At 48.0% G+C, this 19,847-nt stretch overlaps 1 protein-coding gene across 1 annotated transcript in view; it reads right to left on the reverse strand.

Annotated features, from left to right (window-relative positions):
• PAPPA (pappalysin 1) overlaps nucleotides 1-19,847 on the reverse strand; it is a 235,406-nt gene that overhangs the window by 33,749 nt on the left and 181,810 nt on the right. The window contains exons 16-18 of the mRNA XM_019731188.3: nucleotides 13,867-14,077; nucleotides 13,028-13,199; nucleotides 4,485-4,632 (exon numbers count right to left, since the gene is read on the reverse strand). Of these exons, the coding sequence (XP_019586747.3) occupies nucleotides 4,485-4,632; nucleotides 13,028-13,199; nucleotides 13,867-14,077 (531 nt within the window). The remainder of the gene's footprint in view (nucleotides 1-4,484; nucleotides 4,633-13,027; nucleotides 13,200-13,866; nucleotides 14,078-19,847) is intronic.

The following is a 19,847-nucleotide window of genomic DNA, read 5'->3' on the forward strand; positions in this document are numbered from 1 at the left end:
TGGCACACAACATGCAAGGATTGCTTAGTAAGCACCAGCCGGTGAATGGCAAGCATACGAATACACAACAGCTTCTGCACCCCACACTTTCTCCTTGTACAAGGCTTACATTCACGCCCTCCCCTGTGCCTTCAAGACCCTTCCCACTCTTCTTCAACGAGTGCATTACTAAGGACCCTTCCCGTGTCACCTGGATCCAGTGTCACTTGCTCAGAGAAGACCTCCATGTTTTCCTAATAGAGGCACCCATCACAGCACTTGTCACGTGACCCCTTCCCATTGGCTTGGTGACTGTTTTGTTATATCAATAGTGTGTCTTGCCTGCTGGACTGTAAACTCCATGAGGCCGACACCCTCTGTGCCCCCCAGTCTATGCCCAGAGCCTAACACTGTAGATGGCAGATGGCAGGCACTCAATAAGCATTTTGAAATGAATGAAAGAGACCATGAGTGAATAATGAATAGATGGATGAGGAAATGAGTGAGTGAGTGAGTGAATGGCACAATGAATAGGTGTTTAGGTATCTTAGAAGTGGGTATATAAACGGATGAGTGAATGAATGACTGACTACATGGAAAAGAATACAAAGAAACGGAAAAAAAAAGAAATGAATCAGATAATGAGTCAATGAAGACACAGATGACTAATGGGGACAGGGGAGAGACACAGAAGCCCTCAGGCCAGGGATTTCTGGGTGAAGATAGTTCACGTTCAAGCTGCAGGTTGGCAAGTTTAACCACAATTCATCTAATTTATTCTCTGCCCTGAGCTCACACATTCTAAAGTCTCCTGAAAATCAAGCCCATGAGATGACCCCAGGACTCCAAAAAGCTGCTCAGTCATGTGAGCAAAGAACAGATATCAGAATCTGAGCAGGGCCTTGCAGAGGTCGTTCCCCTATCTCAGTGCCAAGACCGCCCTTGAACACTGAGTGGTTCACAAGAGACAGTCCAGTCTTCTTTTAAGTACTTTATTCTATTAGCCTTTGTAAAGGCTCCATTCCAAATGTGTGCATATATGTGCATGTGTAAATGTGTGACCACACACACACAGACTTGTACACATACACATATACTTATATGTGCACATGAGTTTATGTATCTAATGCCCTTCCTGTTGCCATCTTGTCATCTTCTTCAGTCTAAGAGACTCACCAGCACTGAAGATGGGGAGAGAGTCGGGTTGCAGGTGCAGGACGATGTTTAGAACCACTTCACTTTAAACATAGGGACACTGCGCCCAGAAGGGGAGAGTCCTGCCCTGCCCAGTGGTTTTCCTGTGTTGCTCATTCTTCTGCAAACCCAGCCCTGGGAGACAAGTGTCATCGCACCCATTTCACAGGTGAGAGAGTGAAATGCACAGAGCTCAGGTCCCAGGGCTGGCGAGTAGAGGCCTATGAGTTAGAACCCTAGCTCTCTGACTTCCAAGCCCCGCGATGAGTACGATGGAGCCACACAGAAGGAAGAGGAAGGAAGGCAGCAGTGGAAGGGGACAGAGACGGGTAAAGGACCAGAGGAGAGAAAAGAAATGGGGGGAATGCAAACAAATAAAAAACAATGAGTGATGAGAATAAGGAGAAAAACTGCTAAGCTGTCGGAGAAACTCAGGGCTGTGTGTGTGTCATGAGATCAGTTCTGAAGGGGTTTTTAGGGAGCAAGGACGAAGCAAGGCGGCAATGATAAAATTATTTTGAGCAAAGAAGGTGCAGCCTCTGAGAAATAGACAAAAGCTGTCTTATCCCAAGAGGCTGGACTAAAAAGGAAAGCTCTGGTCGACAGGAGGCCACCGCTGCCCTGTGCAGCAGTCCTGTCTTAATTTCTCTTTCTCTGCACTCCCCTCCCCCACTCCTGGGCAGCTCTGGGCTTCAGGACCAGGCTGCTGTGTTGTGATATATGAGCCCTAATTGGCATCATTACAGAACGGTGATCTCACCAGGCTCCCGCCTCTCCTTCCCCAGAGGAGCAGGGAGGGTGGCAGCCTTGGTGGCAGTAGCAAGTTTCTGAAGGCTCCCAGCTGCCACAGGAGCCTGCTTGTGCTGTGTGGGGAGGGGCCCAGAGGAAGCTGCCCTGGTGGCTCCAGGCGTGCCCTCCAGCCCCCAAGCCCACCTCATGCTAGCACGTACCTCACCTCACCCCTGTTGCATGGCCGGCCTTTGATCAAGGCCCTCTCCTTGCATAGGTGGGCTCTCCCCTGGGAGGGGCCCAGCCTGGGAGGGGGATCTGAGGGGCCTTTGGAGCTGAGAAGGGAGAGGGAGCTGGGAGTCCTGAGGGAAACCTGCCTTCCCTCTTCCTGCTCCCTCAGCGTCCCCCATGTTCCCCCCCCCCACCCTGGATGACCATATTCTCAATAGGGGTGTCGCACGGCAGTGGGAGCCTGGGGTGCAGGGGAGGGGAAGGATATTCCGGTGCCAATGTCATACAGAGTTCTGTCCATTTGTGCTTCGACCATGAAAAAGCTCAGTGGGTAAAGGAGCACTACCGCCACACCTCTGGACTGTACTGAGGGCAAGTCCAGAGCTGGGTATTACGGCTCATGTGTGTGTGGGTGTGAACGCATGTGCAAAGTGGCCATGTGATGTATTTGTGTACGTGTGTGTGTGAGAGAGAGACCTGTTTGCCTTTTGTGCATCTCTGTGTGTTTGATATGTTTGGGGGCATGTGTTTGTGTCTGTGATGTATGCGGCTTATGTGTCACATTCGTGTGCGTTCTGTGTGTGGCTGTGTGTTGGGGGTGATGTATCTGTGTGGCATTTGGCCGATGTGTACATGCTAAGCATGAGGATATTGAATGATGGGCATGTTTGCGTCTCTGTTTCGTGATTTAGCATCTGTGCTTGTGTTTCGGCATGTGTGAATATATTGGAATGTGTGTGTGGATGTAGACATGAAGCAAGTATGTTTTCATAGTTTTTTGGGTTTTTTTAAACACAAGTAACTTAATGAGTATTTTTCTCCTGGGCCTGCTTAATGCCAGTCATGAGTATGACTGAACATTCACTTGTATATCCTGAGTTGGGGGAAGCGACCCCATCACAGATGTACGTGTCCAGAGCCACACACACCCATCAACAATGATGGAGAGAAGCGTTGCCTTGAAAGGATCAGCTAACGCCACTCACAGTTGCTACACCTGTTGCCCCAACCTTCTAGAATGTCTGTATCAGCAAGCCCTACGAGATCCCACCTTTCTGCAGCCCTCCTGTCAGGGTCCTTCAGGTTGGTGACTCTGTAGAATCTTAAAGTACCTCCTACATCTTCAGAGAGGGTAACCATGAACTTTGGTGTTTTTTGACCGTTGCAGGAGCAAGTCCTCTAGACGAAATGCAGGAGGGAACACTGATCCCCCCTCTAAATTTAGATTGAAGAACCACTGTGCCCTGAGGCTATGTGTTTCCATTTTGAAAAGGCAGTGGTCAGGCCCCAGCCATCTCCACTGTCTAACCACAGGCCTCACTTCTGGTCCTCAAGTGGTAACTCTCATTTTGCTGGGTGTACAATGTGTTGGCTCAGTGTGACTGAGAGTGAGCGTGTGCACAGATAAACCTTCTGCTCCAGACATCCCTGGTGATTGTCCCATAAATCACACCGGCCATGAGAAAGGACATTCGATTCCCCGGGCTTTTCATCATGGTCAATTAGGGAATCAGCCCAAAAGGTCAGCATAACTGTCCTCAACTGAGGTCAGACTCAATGCACGGCCAGCTCCCCAGAAAGCCTCGGAGTCTGTGATTAATGCCTCTGTCCAGTCGCCTGGTTTCAACCAGGCAAATCCATGGCATTGAACCCCAGGGTGTCTCCCCTCACCGTGCGTACTTTGCAAACTGGCCTATCACCACACAGACAGCATTCTGAAACTACTATTTCTCCTTAGTTTGGAGGCAACTGAGACACCATGAAAAGAGCTCAGGCTTTGGACTGGGAGAGATCTCAGGCTTTGGGGCATGTTCTGTTAGCCCTCCAAGTCTCAATTTTCTAAGCTGTTGAAAGTTATTGAGAGGGTAAGATACAATGCCTCTAAAGTGCTTGATGCAGGGCCTGACCCTTACTAGGCACTCATCCTGGTTAGTATTATGCAAATTTTAACATAAATAATAAAGGCAGCCACTCTGACCCACGATTGCTTTCCTAAATATGATGTGTGCTCTCCTTCCCCCGCCACATGGTTCCTTTTGTCTAGAATGTCATGTCTTGTCCAACAAGTTCTTTCAAATCCCTGTGTAAGTGTCCCTTCCTCTGAGAGCCTTCTGTGTCCCCTGAGGCACTGACCAGCTCTTCTGTACTCCGTAACTATGTACAATCCCTTACCATTGCTTCGCCCACATTCATGCCTTAACTCTCTCTGGGAGGACAGGGTCTGCTCTCATCCATTTCCGTTTCCCAGTGGCCTCACACGGGAGAGGTACCCAACTACCCAGCGAAGCACTAGGCTGAGTTTCCAGAAGGTCTTTCCCCTCCCACGGCTCACCGCCGTGCCCACATCATACCTATGGCATAGCCTTCGGGGCACTGGAGTTTGAGGTTGCTGTTGAGCTGGTCCGGGGCTGAGCACTCGCCTTTCATCTCCTGGCAGACGTGGAAGGAGCCACTCCAGGTGCCATCTTTCCGGCAGTGGATGACATTGTTCCCACGGCCCTGAACACCACAGAAACACAGTCAGGACCAAGACAGAACCCCCTTCTCTCAACATAAAAAGCCTCTCAAAAGAAAAGAGAAACCATGTCTCATCTCCCCAGAGATCTGAAAGGATTCCCAAACAATTTCTTAACAATGGTGGAAACCCAATCACCCTAAATAGAGACATTGTTAATATCTCCATTTTATAGATGGGGAAACTGAGGGAGGACTCGATGTAGGGAGAAACTGGCTCAAAGCTTCCCAGACAGCCTAACTCCCAGGTTTCCTAAGTCCTAGCTTCGTGTTATTTTAGAAATTTCAATCAGAGGGATTTGTTTTGTTGGTTGTTAGTTTTAACAAGGTAGCTTGTGTCCTGGAGCTGTTCCTGAGGAGGTAGGTACACACCAAAGCTTGCTTCCTCTCAGCCAATGAGGATGCAACCCATGGCAGGGCTCTGCCATACGCTAACTAGGTAACCTCGGGCCAGGTGAGAGCTTTCTCTTCCAGGGCCTTTCCTTCCGCTCCTTTCCCAGCCCTTTCTTCCTTCGGCACCATTCCATTCCACTCCATTCCATTGTATTCCATTCCATTCCACTCCATCAATAATGGCACCAAGAGGGTGGTATGGGGGTACTTTTATTTGGGCCCTCCCTCCAATTCTTTAAAATAGGCAGCATACAGTTCCTCAGTCTTCTGCCAAGTGGTAGGCAAAAGCAACTCGCAGACACGGTCCTTTCTCAGAGCCTCCTTTCAATGTTTAAGATTCTAATGGGAGGTCTGGCTCTGTAGGTATTTCAGAACTGCCCCTGAATTCAAAGACCATTTCTTAGGCTCAGTCTGTGCCCAGCTCTATGAGGTCCAAAAGTAAAGCGAGCCAGCATCTGCCTCGGTGAGCCAGGCAGAAGGACAGCCATGTGAGCTGTCAGTCAGCCCTGTCACTATGACTGCTCAGTGGCCATGCTGTGGGTACACAGGGAGTCACCGGCTGTCAGAGGGCAAGCAGGGAAGGCCTCTTAGAGGAGGTGATACATCGAAAAGAGTTTTCAAGGATGCATAGAACAGGGATGGACATTTCTGGAAGGCCAAAGTTCATGTGCAAATGCAAAGAAGTATAGTTAGCAGTACAAGGCCCCCTACACACACACACACACACACACACACACAGTTCTTGTCTTGTGACCCAGAGGGGGAAAACGGGGGAGGATGAGCTATTAAGGCCAGCAAGGTGGGGGGGACTTAAACTTCAGCTTACATTTGGATTCTACCCCTCCGAAATGGAGAACCATGCATGGTTTCTGCACAGAGGGTCCAGCTATCTGAAAGCAAGCTGTATATTCTCCCTCTTTCAAGCTTGTGATAAGAAGAGAAATTACATGAGGCCAGAGGAGCTGACTGTACTCTACTAGTGCGACAGTATGTAGAACGGCACCCATGGTCTCCAGAGCCCCCCCCACCACCACCTTAATTCTGCCTAATTCTCCTGCTCATTGCTCCCTACAGCACCTCACCAACCTTGAACTTCAGTTTAAATTGCCTGCATTCTTGAATGCACCATAAACTGTTTCGCACCGCCATGCTTCTGCTCTCATTGCTCCTTCTTTCTATTTTCTCCTCCTTGACCTCTTGCCCAAATACATGATCTGGCACAAGCCATCCTGTCTTAACGCAGAGCGTTCCACCGTAAGGCCTCTGACACACGTCACCTCTCTATCATCTGTTCCCACCTAGATGATGAGCTCCTTAGGGCCCAGGATGGTGCCCTGTTTAGCTCCATGCCCTGGGGGCCTTCCACCATGTTCAATGGGTCCCGGCCACGAGGTCCATTCATTCATCTCTCAATAGATATTTTTGTTCATTTGAGAACTGTTTGTTTAACAAAAGATCAGTGAATGGGAAGAGAGTTATGGACTGAATTTGTTTAATAAACAAGAAGATAAACGCATGCATGGATGCGGAAATAAATGAATAAAGGGTGCACATGTACAAATGGGTGAATGAGGGAATAAATGAATGAGCGCAGGCATGAGGAAATGAATAAACTCTTCGAAAGGGCTGATACAGGCTGAAGCTCCCCTGTCTGAGAAAACAGCTGCAAAGAGACAGGATTCAGAAATGAAAGGGCCCCCCTCTCTGGGCCTCTCTTGGGCCAGCATGAGGAAGGTCCAATAGCAGTGGAAACCTCTGTGGCCATGGGACAAGGGTAGCCTATCCTGAGCGTGCAGCTGCAGGACGCCTTGCAGAGTCCCCCCCCGAGAGGTTCTGTGTGAGCTCAGGGAAAGTCTAGGCAGCTTCATGTGGCTTCAGAGAACCCTGACTCTCCCTCCCAGCGCCCCAGGCCCCAAGCCCCATGATTCTGCTGGGCCCTCAAGGGAGTAGGAAATTGACCCCAATTTCCTGGAGCCTTGGCCTGAGCCTGTGATGCATTTGGCCTCCAGCCCCTGAAGGGCTGCAGACCTCAGCACTACGTGGGCCAGAACTGGCTGGGGAGCTCGGTTTGCAGCAGAGAATGTATTAGAACTCGCTGGAATCTGCTTGGGGAATTTCAAACTGGGAAGGCTCCACCATAAAAGGTGGGAGCATAAACGCTCTGCTCTTGCTGCCTCCAGTCTCTCTCCCTCCTGCCCAGTTCATCTGGCACTTTTGGCTGTTGACTAAATCTGCTTTAAAAAAACTCCTTCTGCTAAGACGCCGTGGCCTTCCTAACAAGGCATGCTCATAGGCTGGCAGCCCAGGGCTGCCACAGTGGAACTCAGACGACACGTCCAGCCCTGTCTCCTGCTACGCACATGTCCTTCCTTCTGGTCTTGAGGTCACCTTGTCTCTCCTGCATGATTCTCTTGCTTCCCACCTCCACACTTTGGCTGTGCCACTGCACATCGCAACCTTTCTGGAACCTCTCTGGCTTTTCAAAACCTCCTTTAGATCGTGGTGCAGTCAGGGCTTGCCTACCACTGAGAGCAGATCCTCTGGGTAGATCCTGGATGTTGAGTCTAATTGGACCACAGAAGACCTGACATAGAGCATACCATCTGGGAAGACCAGGCAGGGAGCCCACTGAGGTATTTGGCTCTGAACGCACAACTCTGCACACTAAGGTGAAATCTCACTCAAGAGGGCTGAACATCCCTCAGCAAAACATTTTGCCTCTCTGTGCTTGTGTATCCGTCTACAAAAAAGCATGTCGGGCTCTCTTGAACTCTTTAACTACACAGGTGCACAAAAAGCTGAAGGCTTATAATAATTATGTGATCAAATACCTATTATACACCCAGTGTTTTCCGCACATTTCAAAATCCTTTTAACAATGCAGTCAAGTCTAAATTATGTCCCTTTTACAGATTTGGAAACTAAGGCTCAGCTAGGAAAGTTAAGTATTGAAATGATGCTAGTGTAATAGTTAAGAGTATGGATGTAAGCCATACTGCTGAGGTTCCAGTCCCATCTCTACAACATCCTATCTGTATGCCTTAACTTCTCTCTGCCTCAGTTTCCTCAACTGTTAAATGGGTATGGCATCCACTACTAAAAAGTCATTATGAGGATGGAGTGAGTTAGTGTATGTGAAGCGTTTATTGCTTAACACACACATCGGGTTTTCTAAGTAGCTCAGGCTCTTAACTGCTCAACTGTACTGTCTCTAGGGGAACTTCACAATCAACCAAACCATCACCCACATTTTAGAAATGGCGGCAGCCAGAATGGGGAGGTAACATGCCCAGTCGTGTAGGGTGCCAATGCTAGAGCCGGATCTCTTCTTGACTGTCAGCCTCTGACTTTACTACCATGGAGGGGAAAGGAGAGGCAGAGAGGGGAGGGCGGCGGAGGGGAGACAGAGAGTTCGACTTCTACTTAGCAGAAATGAAAATGAACAAAATAATGACAGGGAGAAACACGGCAGCATCAGGGCAAGGCAGAAGCGAGAAGTGCAGTGCAGAATATAAAGAATTAAGCTTTGGAAGCAGCTCGACCTATTATCAGGAACCTCAGTTCTGTCATTTCCTAGTTGTATAAACACGGGGCAAACCACTTTACCTCACTGAACCACAGTTTGCTCATCTGCAAAATGGGATAGTAATGACAGATGCTGTGGGGCTTCCATAAAGTAGTCTGTGTAAAGCATTTAGCCCAGCAACTGGGGTGTAGTAAATGCTCAACACATTGCAGCTGCTGTTACTTATTCACCTCTATTCCCAGTCAATGCCCTCACGGGCATTTGTTTCCCCTAAGTTAGGTACAGGGTTGACATGTAAACCCAGGAGTAAGAACAGGCAGAAAATATGGCTTGTGTGATGACTTGGTGAGGAGATCTGACACTTTAAGATCTGACCCTGCTGGTAACTTGCTCTATGACTTGGGGTAAGTCCCTCCCCTCTCTGGGCTCCACTGGCCCCATCTATAAACCAAGTGGGTTGCAGTGGGGGATCTCTTGAGATGCTGCACCGCACTAGTATCATATGGGTCTGTAATGTTTCTGACTTCCTCTAGGAAGCCCTGGGTGCAACCCTGAAACTGGAAGCGGCCTCTTCTTGCGAAGGAGGCATTGTACCTGAGACCCATGCTGCGTCCACAGCAGAACCCATAAAGGCAGGGCCAGTTGCCCACCACTAGTGGCAGAAAGGTTTTTACAGGCACCCTCTGTGATCCTGTAATGAACTGGGTGCCTTATTGATTCCAGCCCCACCCTTCTTCTCTTCTTCTAGCTCAGCTGCCGAAACCCACCATGGAGTGCATGACTGTTCACAAGGCACCTACTAGCCTTTTCCTCTCCTGCTGCAGCCTCTGTGAATTCATCTCCCACACACCCTTCCCCATCCAGAGATGGCCCACTCCCCTAATCACCTCCAAAGCCCCCATGGTGCTTCTCACGCAGAACTGAACCCGAGTTATCGCCTCTGACAGCTCTGGAGCATCTGAGCTGGATTAACGCTGAGACAATTAGCACTTCTCCCCAGTTGCCTGGGGCGGGAAGCCCCGCCCTTTGCCACTAGATGTCTGGAGGCAGCGGGAACAGCAGGGCTGGGCCATCAGTCAGTCAACACTCCCTAGAAACTGGGAACCTTGGGCAAGCACTACATCTCCCAAGCCTTCTTTCCTCATCTGTAAAATGGGCATAGGGTTTCTTTTACAAAGTTTTTCTGTGATTTGTCAAAATTAGAGAAAGTCTGCAACACCAGTTTGGCATGAGGGAAATGCTTCAAAATTTTTAAAAAGCTATTATTATTAAGGTTCTTTGTCTTGGCTTACAGGGATAATACTGGATCGTACTATAAAGTCTACAGCTGAACTGTCCAATATGGTAGCCACTATACAAAGGTGGCTGTTTACATTTCAATTTGAGCTACTTAAAATTATATAAAATGTCACATTTAGCTGCTCAGGTACTCTGGCTGTGTTTCAGGGGCTCCACGGCCATACATGGCTAGTGGCCATAATATTGCATAGCAGAGATATAGAACATTTTCCTCACAGCAGAAAGTTCTACCAGGCAGTGCTAGTCTAGAGAATGTATGTATTGAATAGGTTTACTTGAGTAGGCGATCAGATTTGCTAGTGGTTCATGCTGGTCTCCCAACTACACATCCTGGGCTCATGCGTGATGGCTGCCCCCACTTCTCTGACTTTCTGGGGCTAATGTTGAAGCCATTACCTTTGTTTTCAGGTTCTATAGGAGACCACATGGAGGACCAGGGATTATCTCCACTAGAAGTGAACTTAAAGGCGGGCTAGTTCATTTGTGCCTTCCCCAGGGCTGCCATATCTGGTGGTATAGGTTGTGCACTGCACAATTCCAGGGGCTCTCATAGACACACCTTACGTTCATTACCTCACTTAATCCTCACAAATAAACTATGAGGTAGCTGGTGTTATTACCACCCAGCCCATTTTATGTATGAGGAAACCGATGCTTAAAGAGTTAAATAACTTGCCCAAGTCCTCCAGCTAGTAAGCGGTGGACCCAGGATTCGAACTCAGACACCAGATGCAGCATGACACTGGCTCCCAAGGAATGAATAAAGTGGAGGTTTTATTTGTTAATTTGCTTTTAGTGGCGGTGGGGGAGAGAATGTGAATCTCCCCTGTAATAGCCTCTGTCCTCTCTGCCAGGATCTGGATCTTGTTTGGAAAGCAAAGAATTCCTGCTCCCTACGAGCTGTTTGATTCAAGATGCTCTGGGCCATGCGTTTCTGCTGTGTTTACAGGCAGCAAGAGGGGATCTGAGGTGAATACTAGATTTGGCTCTCCATCCCTTGGTCTGAGGGTAGAGGAAATTCATTTGCAGTACAAACTAGCAACGTCAATTGTATTAGGAGCCCATTTGGCACGCGTTCCCTCATTCTTTGAGCCGACAAGCAATACCCTGCTCCTTTGCGTCTAGCCTCTCCGCCGGTTGCCAAACAGAACTGCTTGAGTCGTCTGATAAATTTACATTTTCCTCTCCTTTAAATACAAACTGGCCATGAAAGGTACTTGGCAAGCCCCAGGCAGACTGGGTTTCAGTTTGATAACATGACCACGGCCAGAATATTATTTGGCTCAGTAGTCGGGGTAACTGTTAGCAACAGTTTTACGTAAGGGAGTGAGAGGGAAGTTGATCAGCCTGTGTGAGGCCGTGGTAATCTCTGGCCTTTGCTTGTTCCAGCATGGGCTTCTGCTTCCCTGGCCGTCAAGCATGGGAATGACTCAGGTACACAGACATCCATGAGTGTACCTGCGGATTCAGTCTGTCCACAGTCGGGGGGACCTGGGTTCTGATTCTGACTCAGCCCACACCAGCTGTGTGACCTTGGGTGGTTGAGTGACTTCTCTGAATCTTAGTTTTCGGAACTGGAAAATGAGGAGATTGGCCTGGATGTTCATGCAGCTCTTTCTCACGCCGTCCCTTCCTGAGCACCTACTAGGTGCCTCGCCCTGTCTTAAGTGCTGAAAACACAGGGAAGATTGAAGACGTGGTCAAGGATTTCCCAGCCTGTGATGAGGGACATAAAAGGAACCGTGTCCAGTGCTGTACAGGGGAACCCTGATGAGGGACACTGAGCCCGGCAGTGGAAGGGACATCAAGGAAGGGCTCCGGGAGGAAGGGGAGGCTGAGCTGAATTGTGAAGGAAGTGAGGCAGCGGGAAATGGTGAGAGAAGCTCTTAAACAGAGAATGCAGAGGAGAGATCCACCTTATCGGGAATGGGGGTGAGGACGGAATGCTACGCTGAGGACTAGGGATTTTATCCTGAGGGACATGGGAGTCGCTGGTCACAGGGGAACTGCCATGATCAGGTTTCTGCTCTAAACAAACCAGTCTGGCAGAAATGTGTCCTGGAGAGAGGCAAGGGCACAGAAGCAGGGAGGTGACAGGAAGCTGCATGGTGGCCCGGAATAGAGGTGCTGGTGGCCTGAGTTCGGGTGGCAGCTTTGGAGACAAAAGAGACAGCTTCAGGAGATGTCTCGGAGGGAGACGGGGTAGAACTTATTAACTGTTTGGATGCGGGAGTATTGAGTGAGAGGCGGTGAGGATGGTGGTTTGGCGGTGCTTGGTGTTTGGTAGACACAAATAAAGATGAATAAGGGTTAACTGAGGGTGAAACCTGCACTGGGGCCCGGCTGGCTGAACTTGGCCTCACCTGGATGAAGACCTTGCACCCTTATGAGACATGGGGGATCAACCCTGATTGGGTCTGTGAAGGTGAAACTTGTTATAGATTTTGGTCTTTGGAGCCAGCTGGCCTCTCATTTCTCTTTCCCATTCGTGACTCCTCACACATCTTATTGGGTGTAGGGGATGGTTTGTGTGTGGGGATTAAGGAAAATTCATTCACAGAACTCCAACGAGAGCAGGCAGGAGTGCTGGGCTTTCTCTCAGTTACACGTGAATTAAGATAAAATGCAATCCCTGCCATCTCCTTTACTCCCTTTTTCCGCAGTATTCTCAAAATTGTACCTCTCGTCTAAATATGGCTCCCTTTCTCTTTCTGCCTGAGGAGCTAATTAATGTCTTAAGATAGCGGTAGTCCTGGGATTTTAAATACTTCGGGGACCAATAGAGAGGTGATAGTGGTAGAAAGTTGGCAAAAGAGCCTTGGTCCTTCCCGTCACAGTAACGTAACTTTGATCAAGTTCATACATTGGGATTCCATGTATGATTTCCTTCATAAGGGTTCCAATACTCATTTTTGTTTCAAAGCTAAGAATCTCGGAAAAACTACAACATGGTGTTATAGGGAGGAAAAGAAGGCTGAGCGAGATGACAAAGGAAGATCATTAGGACCCAGTTTCTTAAATTCTGCGTGGGTGATACAACCATCATATAATCCTGGCATCTGTAGAGTTTCCTGGAGGAACCGGTTCTTAACATATGCGTTGGTCTTTGTTAAGCAGAGAGGATAGGGACGATGCATTGATCTCAAGTTCACGGAGTCTCACCTGGGTGGTGTCACTGTCTTCGCACTTGATCCTACACTCGCTGTTGAACTGGAAGCCACTAGAGCACTGGTAGAGCCCGTGGAATTTCGGTGGAGGCGGGTCACAGGTCACAGGAACACAAGCTCCTTCCTGCCAGCTGCCATCTTGGGTACACTGAGTCTTGAAGGCTCGTCTTCAAGGAAGAGATAAAAGAAGAGACATGTCAAGGACCCAATAGCTAGACCCGCACTTTACCAAAACACCCCCATTTCTCTGTAGCCCCTGGCCTCCCATTTCGCCTTCACATTCTGGATTCCTGACCTGTCCTATCTGGCGTTGGGGAGCATGGGTAGGCATTAAGGAAAACTCATTCACGGAACTTCTTCAACAGGGGCAAGCCAGAGTTTCAGACTCTGTTGTAGTTACACGTGGATTGAAATAAAATCCAAGCCCTGCTCGTCCTTGTCCTTGTCCTTTCTTTCAGAGTGCTCTGATGGGTGCTGACACGCGATGATATTAACACCCACCGTTTATTGAACAATTACTATGTGCCAGGCACGTTGCAAGCACTTCACATACACACCCTCATTTATTCTTCATAACAATCCTACCTGGTAACTTATTATTATCTTCATCTCATTGTTGAAAACTAGAGGCCCGGAGAAGTGAAGTCACTTGTCTAAGGTCACACAGCCAATAGGAAGTCACTAACAATGTCCGTCTAGATTCCCAGAGGACAGAATAGGATGAATGGTGGGTATTGCCTCCGGGAAAGAAACGAACACTTCCTTCTCATCAGACAGCCATACCTGGCTCTCCAGCTCCCCAGAACCTGGGAGGTTGTTTGCAGCCCCACTTACTTCTTTGATTTCCGAGAGGAGCTGGGCACATGATATCCAGGTTTGCACTTGTACTTGCAGAAAGCGCCCACCTTGTGCCTGTTCTCTCGGCACCGGGTTGTCTGGAGGTCTGCGTTGGGCACCGGGGGCGGAGCGAGGCACATGAGCTCACAAAGGGCTTCCGGGAAGGACCATAGCCCGTCCTCCATGCAGGTCAGAAGGCTGTTGTTCCCTGGAGGACACAGACAGGCAGGGTTAACAGATGGGGGATTCCGGAGAGTCACGCCAATTCACCGGCTGCCTGGACTTCAGCCAACTTGAAGAACCAGAGGCTCTTCCACATGTAATTCCAGACCCTTCCACTTACAACTCAGGAACCTAGGGAGATCCAGAGAGCTGCCATGAAAAAGAGATATAGCTTGGGGAGTGACTTAACCCCTGTCTCCAATGAACTAAAACCCAAGTCTCCTGACTCCTGCTTCTGAACTGTGTCCTCTGTGACCTCAAGCTGGCGGTCCTCTCGGAGCCCTGCACCCCTGTATGGATCCTAGTTCCTCTCGTGCCTGGAAGTGACAGCATCGTGGTATCTGAAGGGCTGACTTCCTTTTCAGGCCCCAGTTAGTGAAGCTTTGCCAAAGCAGCTGAGAGAGCAGCACTTCCCCCGTAGCCCGTGCCAGCTCTGACAGACGTGCTGATTACATCGGGAAGCTGGCCTGATGGGGAACGTTGCAAATAAAAGTAAAACACGGGGAGTTAGGCTTTTCACTGCCAGGTCGTATATTACCGACACAGCCTGCCCCAAACCTCCCCAAGACAATTAGGAATGGACCTAAAACTTGGGTTTCTCAATCAAACGCTCTCCTTCCTGGTTATTACTGAATGGTGTTGACAGCCAGGGCTGGGAGCACGTGGGAGGCTCTGGGATTTGGAGTTTGGAAGGTCTGATTTGAAGGTTGGAGGGGTGGAGTGATAGGGACGAAACTGACATTTACTATGTACTGAGGGCTTTTGATGTGCAATCTCATTTATTCTCGTAGCTGGGCTCCTAGTGTGACACTTTATATTCGGAAATAGAGACTCGGAGAGTAAAGTGACTTGACCAAGATCTCATAGTTACTAAAAAACAACACTGAAGCTTAAAAACATTGTTGTGTCACTACAAAGATAGTTGTTGTTTTTAAGAAGTTGGCTATATAAACTCAACAGAAGCTGTATTCTCTATTCTGAGAGAGTCAAACTCCAACTCTCTTATCTATAGAAAGGAAACAATTGCTCCTGCCTTTCACCGTGATGAGATACAATGAAACAACACTTATGAAAAGGGTCTAGGAGAAATGCTGTCAAATTCCTTACTTGCTTCCCTCCCTCCTTAACGTCTTCCCTTCCTCCCTTCCTTCCTCTCTCTCCCTTCTTCCTAACCTTTTGCCTTCAGTAGATCTGAAAGGACCATGTGAGTTGCACAAAGGCCTTCATTTATTCAACAAGCATCTATTTAGTGTTCATTATACGCCAGCTACTCTTTTCTATATTGGGACAAAGCAGGGGACAAAGTTTGAAAGAAAAAACACTTCAAACCCTGCCCTCTTGGAGCTTATATTCTAACGTGGTGGGTAAGAACATGGGAAATTATACCAAGAGGTGAATTATTTCATGTGCTAGAAGGTGGTCAGTACTGTGCAGAGAAAATAAACAGGAGAAAGAAGAAAGTACTGTGCAATGTTCACGTAGGCTCCTCTCCCCTTACTCATTGTCTTCTTCTTCTCCTGTGTCAGCGTGATTCATCTGGGGAGCACAAGACAATTTAGTGTCTGTAAACCCCACAGAGGATTCCATGTTGATAAATGGTGATATTACAAAACAAACTAGATATTTCTATAAAACAAACTAGATATTTCTTTACTCAATAAAAGGAGTAAAGGGTGTGGAAGGGTGATGCATTTGGTTTCCATAAAGCACAGGCTTCCAGAACACCAGAGACTACAAACTGCTTTTTGTGCTGCTTTTATGATTCGGGCAGTGTTTTGGGGCGCCCAGGCACAGCAAAAGCTTAGGGGGAAGGCGCGTTATAAAAGGTGTAGGGAGAACACCCTCTCTAAATTTTCCAGGAAGGATAACATATCTGTGGAAAAAGTGTCGAGACTCTTAAAAGTATACCATATCCGCTATGCAAATAGTAAACTGTGAAGTGAGAGTCACGGTTCTTTGGTGGCAAGATAAGCTAACAATTGCAAAATGGGAATCAGGAGAGAAAGTGCAGGCAGAAATGTAAATTCTGGGAGAGGACGGATAGGAGTGAGCTCTGTACCGCAGTCAAAAGAAGAACCACGCTAAAGCAGGAACTGGGGATTCAGGACCATGGACATGCCCCCGCCCCTCAGCAAACAACATCCAGGAGACACAGACACTGAACTGTGCAGAATCCGGATTTCCAGGCCCCAGCTGCAGCCACTACTGTGCACCCACCAGGAGGCCCTGAACAAAGGAGGGCATGACACATGCTGTCCGTGCCCTGCCTACATCCCCTCGGTACCGACCACTATGCTCTGAAGGATGCTTACTGCACCTGCAACCCTAGCCGGAAGCCCTTTGTCCTGGTCATGGATGCGTGTTCTGCCCGCACCCAGGACAAGCTCACAGTCCTGAGGTAGCAAGGACCCTGGAAGTAGCACTCAGCCAGTGATGGAGTGGGTAGATTAACATGTCAGTTTCCAGAGGTGCAATAACTGTGAGGAATATTCTACCCTGTCCCACCGAGGGACTGAGCCCTGCTTGCCCACAGAGACCACTGGCTTTAGAAGAGACCTTTGATGCTTCTGTCACTTCCACACCTCCCTTTCTCACTCCCTCACCTGTGTTTAATAGGGAAACATGACTGAGGATACTGGTGAAGGCATTTCTGAGCCTGGAGTTCCTTGATGCCGGGAAGTGTGCTGGTGTCAGAGATTGGGCTACAAAAGGTTATGTGAATCTGACCTTCATTTATTCATCTTTTAAAGTCAGGAAAATAAATCTTGCTGAGCTTGTCTACAAAGGTGCCTAAAGAAATTTCAATCTCTAACGAGTATTAAAATAATTGTAACACTGTCAAAAGAGATGTGCCTATTTTTATTACTTAATCTAAAAGATTAACCAGGAGACCAAGACTTTTGGGGAGCATCTTTAAGATAGAAATTAACTGAGGGCAGAATCCAAAAGGAGGACGATAAGATGAAACATTCTTTTAGGAGTTGTGTGAAAATTCCTGTTTGTGGGAAGATGCCTGAAGAGACCTGTGGGATAAAGCTAAACACTCCAGGGCCTGGCTTATATGCTTCTGAGAAAGATGCAAGGGCCTCTGTCTGAGAGAGGAAAGAGAATTTGGAATTCCTAGAGGGAGGGAGGCTGTGGCAGGATTCTGAACGGAGAGGGTGACGGGTGGTGAAAAGAGCTGAGGGCCGGCAAGGAGGTTAATTGCTGGGCACTGGAGGATGTGGCCAGGCTCCCTGCCCACCCAGCTCATGTCCCTGGCTTCAGTAACGTCTAAGAAGTCAGAAGGTGCTCAACAGTATTGGGTATCATATGGAAACTAGTGAATAGACCACGTTTTAAATCTGAGGTTATTAGAAAGGCAAAGCCGACATAGAAAAGGCAACAAGAGCCAGAGTAGAAAGCAGGCCTTTGAAAAAGGTCTTTGTAGCATGAGGGCATGCTTACTTTAGAAACCCCCGACTCCGTAGTCAATATCAAGGAGACCCAACACAGTCAGGTTGAAGTGAGGTGACGTAAGTCATGTTGCAGTTTTAGCCATTCCATGACCCATTTATGATGTTGATTTTGAATTTTTTTTTTTTTTTAACTTGAGCGTATGTTTTTCCCACGTGCGTTTTTGTACGTTCTGTATGTGCTGATAGCGTTCCTTTGATAAAGGACCTTAGCAGAAGTGATTCTAAGGCTGTGAATTGTCCAGATGTTTTGCATACATCTTGAAGAGGGTTTGGAGTGTAAGTCAAAGTCAAGAAAAATTCACTTGGAATAGAAGACGTAAGTGGGTTTGTGGTGATACCTGTGTTATACCAGGTTCCCAAGATCTACAGTTGACAGCCTGTGCTGGGTGGTGGCTGCTCACCCAAATGACTGACTCTAAACCTCTGGGTCCTGGGAGGAACAAGGAGGACAGAGTACGTCTGTACAGCTCCCAGGATTGAGGTCTCCATGGGACAAAGAGATCAGGGGCTTGGAGAGCAGCCACTGCAGCAGTCCTCACAAGGATGCCTCTTGGAGAAGATGAGTACTTACTAAGCACATTCTCTGGCTCTGCGTTCTTATACTCCTCAATCTGACCCTTCCATGGGCACTGCTAAGCCTATTTTACCAACGAGGGTATTGAGGCTCAAGAGATGTGAATTGCTCACCTAAGATCAAGCAGTGGGAACAGAACCAGGAGTATAACCCTGGTCCATCTGATTCAAAAACTAGTGTTCTTTTGGCTTAAACCATATCGCAGGGAAAAGAAATACAGAGGCAGGAAGGGAGGAAAGGGAAGCAAACAAAATAATGGGGGGCAAATTGTTTTGATCACCTCTTCGCCTCGCCTCTTGAGATGGTGGGCATTAACGAGCTCAGGAGAAAGGAAACAGGATGCCCCCAGTCCTTGCTGCCAGCAGATCCAAGCAAAGGCATCCGACCTAGAGTCTGAGCCCCAGATGATGCTGAGAACCAGTGGGTCCTAGTGGGTCAGTGTGGGGCCTGGGAGTTGCGTCCCAGAATTCTTGAGGGAAGAGCAAAGTTCTTGAGGGGAGACTATCAAAATGATGGCCTCCACAGCAGGGTCATACCCCTCCACCAAAGTCAGCAGAGAAGCAATGGCAGAAGGGTCTGAATCCCTTTGATTAAGAACTACTATCAGTCGCAGTGAGGGTTGTAATGATCAATGCAAATTTACATACACCTGCTTTCCCCAACAGCCTCTGATTGAGAGAAGTGTAATTCCTTCATCTGGAGTTACTAATACACCCCGCATCTGGGCCAATGGGGCCAAGTGAAGGGCTCAGATAGCCTGAAAGATGGACAGTTTGTAATTTCCATTGGTCTCTTCACCTTGCTCATGTCAAATCTTTGTATAGTAGCTCAAATAAACTGTCTACAGCTTTTTGCTTTGTTTTTTTTAAATTCAGATTGTCTTGGGTTAAAAATGAGGGGACCTACGGGATGCATCCCCAAAGTGCTCCCTGCTTTTCTTTTGGGACAGTGTAGTGAGATTGATGTCTTTCATTCATTTCTTAAAAGAAACATTTCTTGTGGTGTTACTGTCATCAATTCATCCAGCCATCTAGTCAATACAATACAGGTACTAAATACATTATTGAGTCTCACTATGTGCAGATCCTGGGGTTCCTGACAGCAATGTTAAAAGGAATTAGACACAGCCAACTGCCTTCCAGGGATTCAGTCCACCCATCTTTTGAAGTTATAGATCCCCTTGAAACTCTGGGGAAACTGTTGACCCTCTCTGATCATCAAAATGCCTGAGATTCATGAATATATAATATTACATCCAAGTTTAACTGAATTTACAGACTTCCCTCCAAACCCCCAACACCCCAGAGAAGTCCACTCTTGCACACTGTGCACAATGGTAGACCTCCAAATAGCATCTGTGCTTCAGTGAGATATCATTTTTGGTATCTAATAAAGGGGTGATATTTCCTCTGATATACCAAGCAAAGGGAGAGGGTCCTGGCACCTCTGAGAATTGGGTCTGTTGCCAGATCCAATAATCGGTCAGAACCCAAGAGACTTCATTCAGATAATGTCGTTAACTTGCTCTGTGATTTTGTACAAATTCCTTCCTTCCTCTTACTGGACCTCAGTTTCACCCTCTTTCCAATAATCAGTTATTCCTGATGAGCTCTCAGAGCCTTCTAGTCCTGACATTCTAGGACACCCAGGCCAGCCTGTCACTCGTTTCCAAAATGTGGCCCCTTCTTTAGCATTACAGACGATGTCTTATTCAGCTCTCCACT

The sequence above is a fragment of the Rhinolophus sinicus genome, chromosome 16, assembly GCF_057876585.1.
Source record: "Rhinolophus sinicus isolate RSI-liver-muscle chromosome 16, RSI-T2T, whole genome shotgun sequence".
NCBI lineage: Eukaryota > Metazoa > Chordata > Mammalia > Chiroptera > Rhinolophidae > Rhinolophus > Rhinolophus sinicus.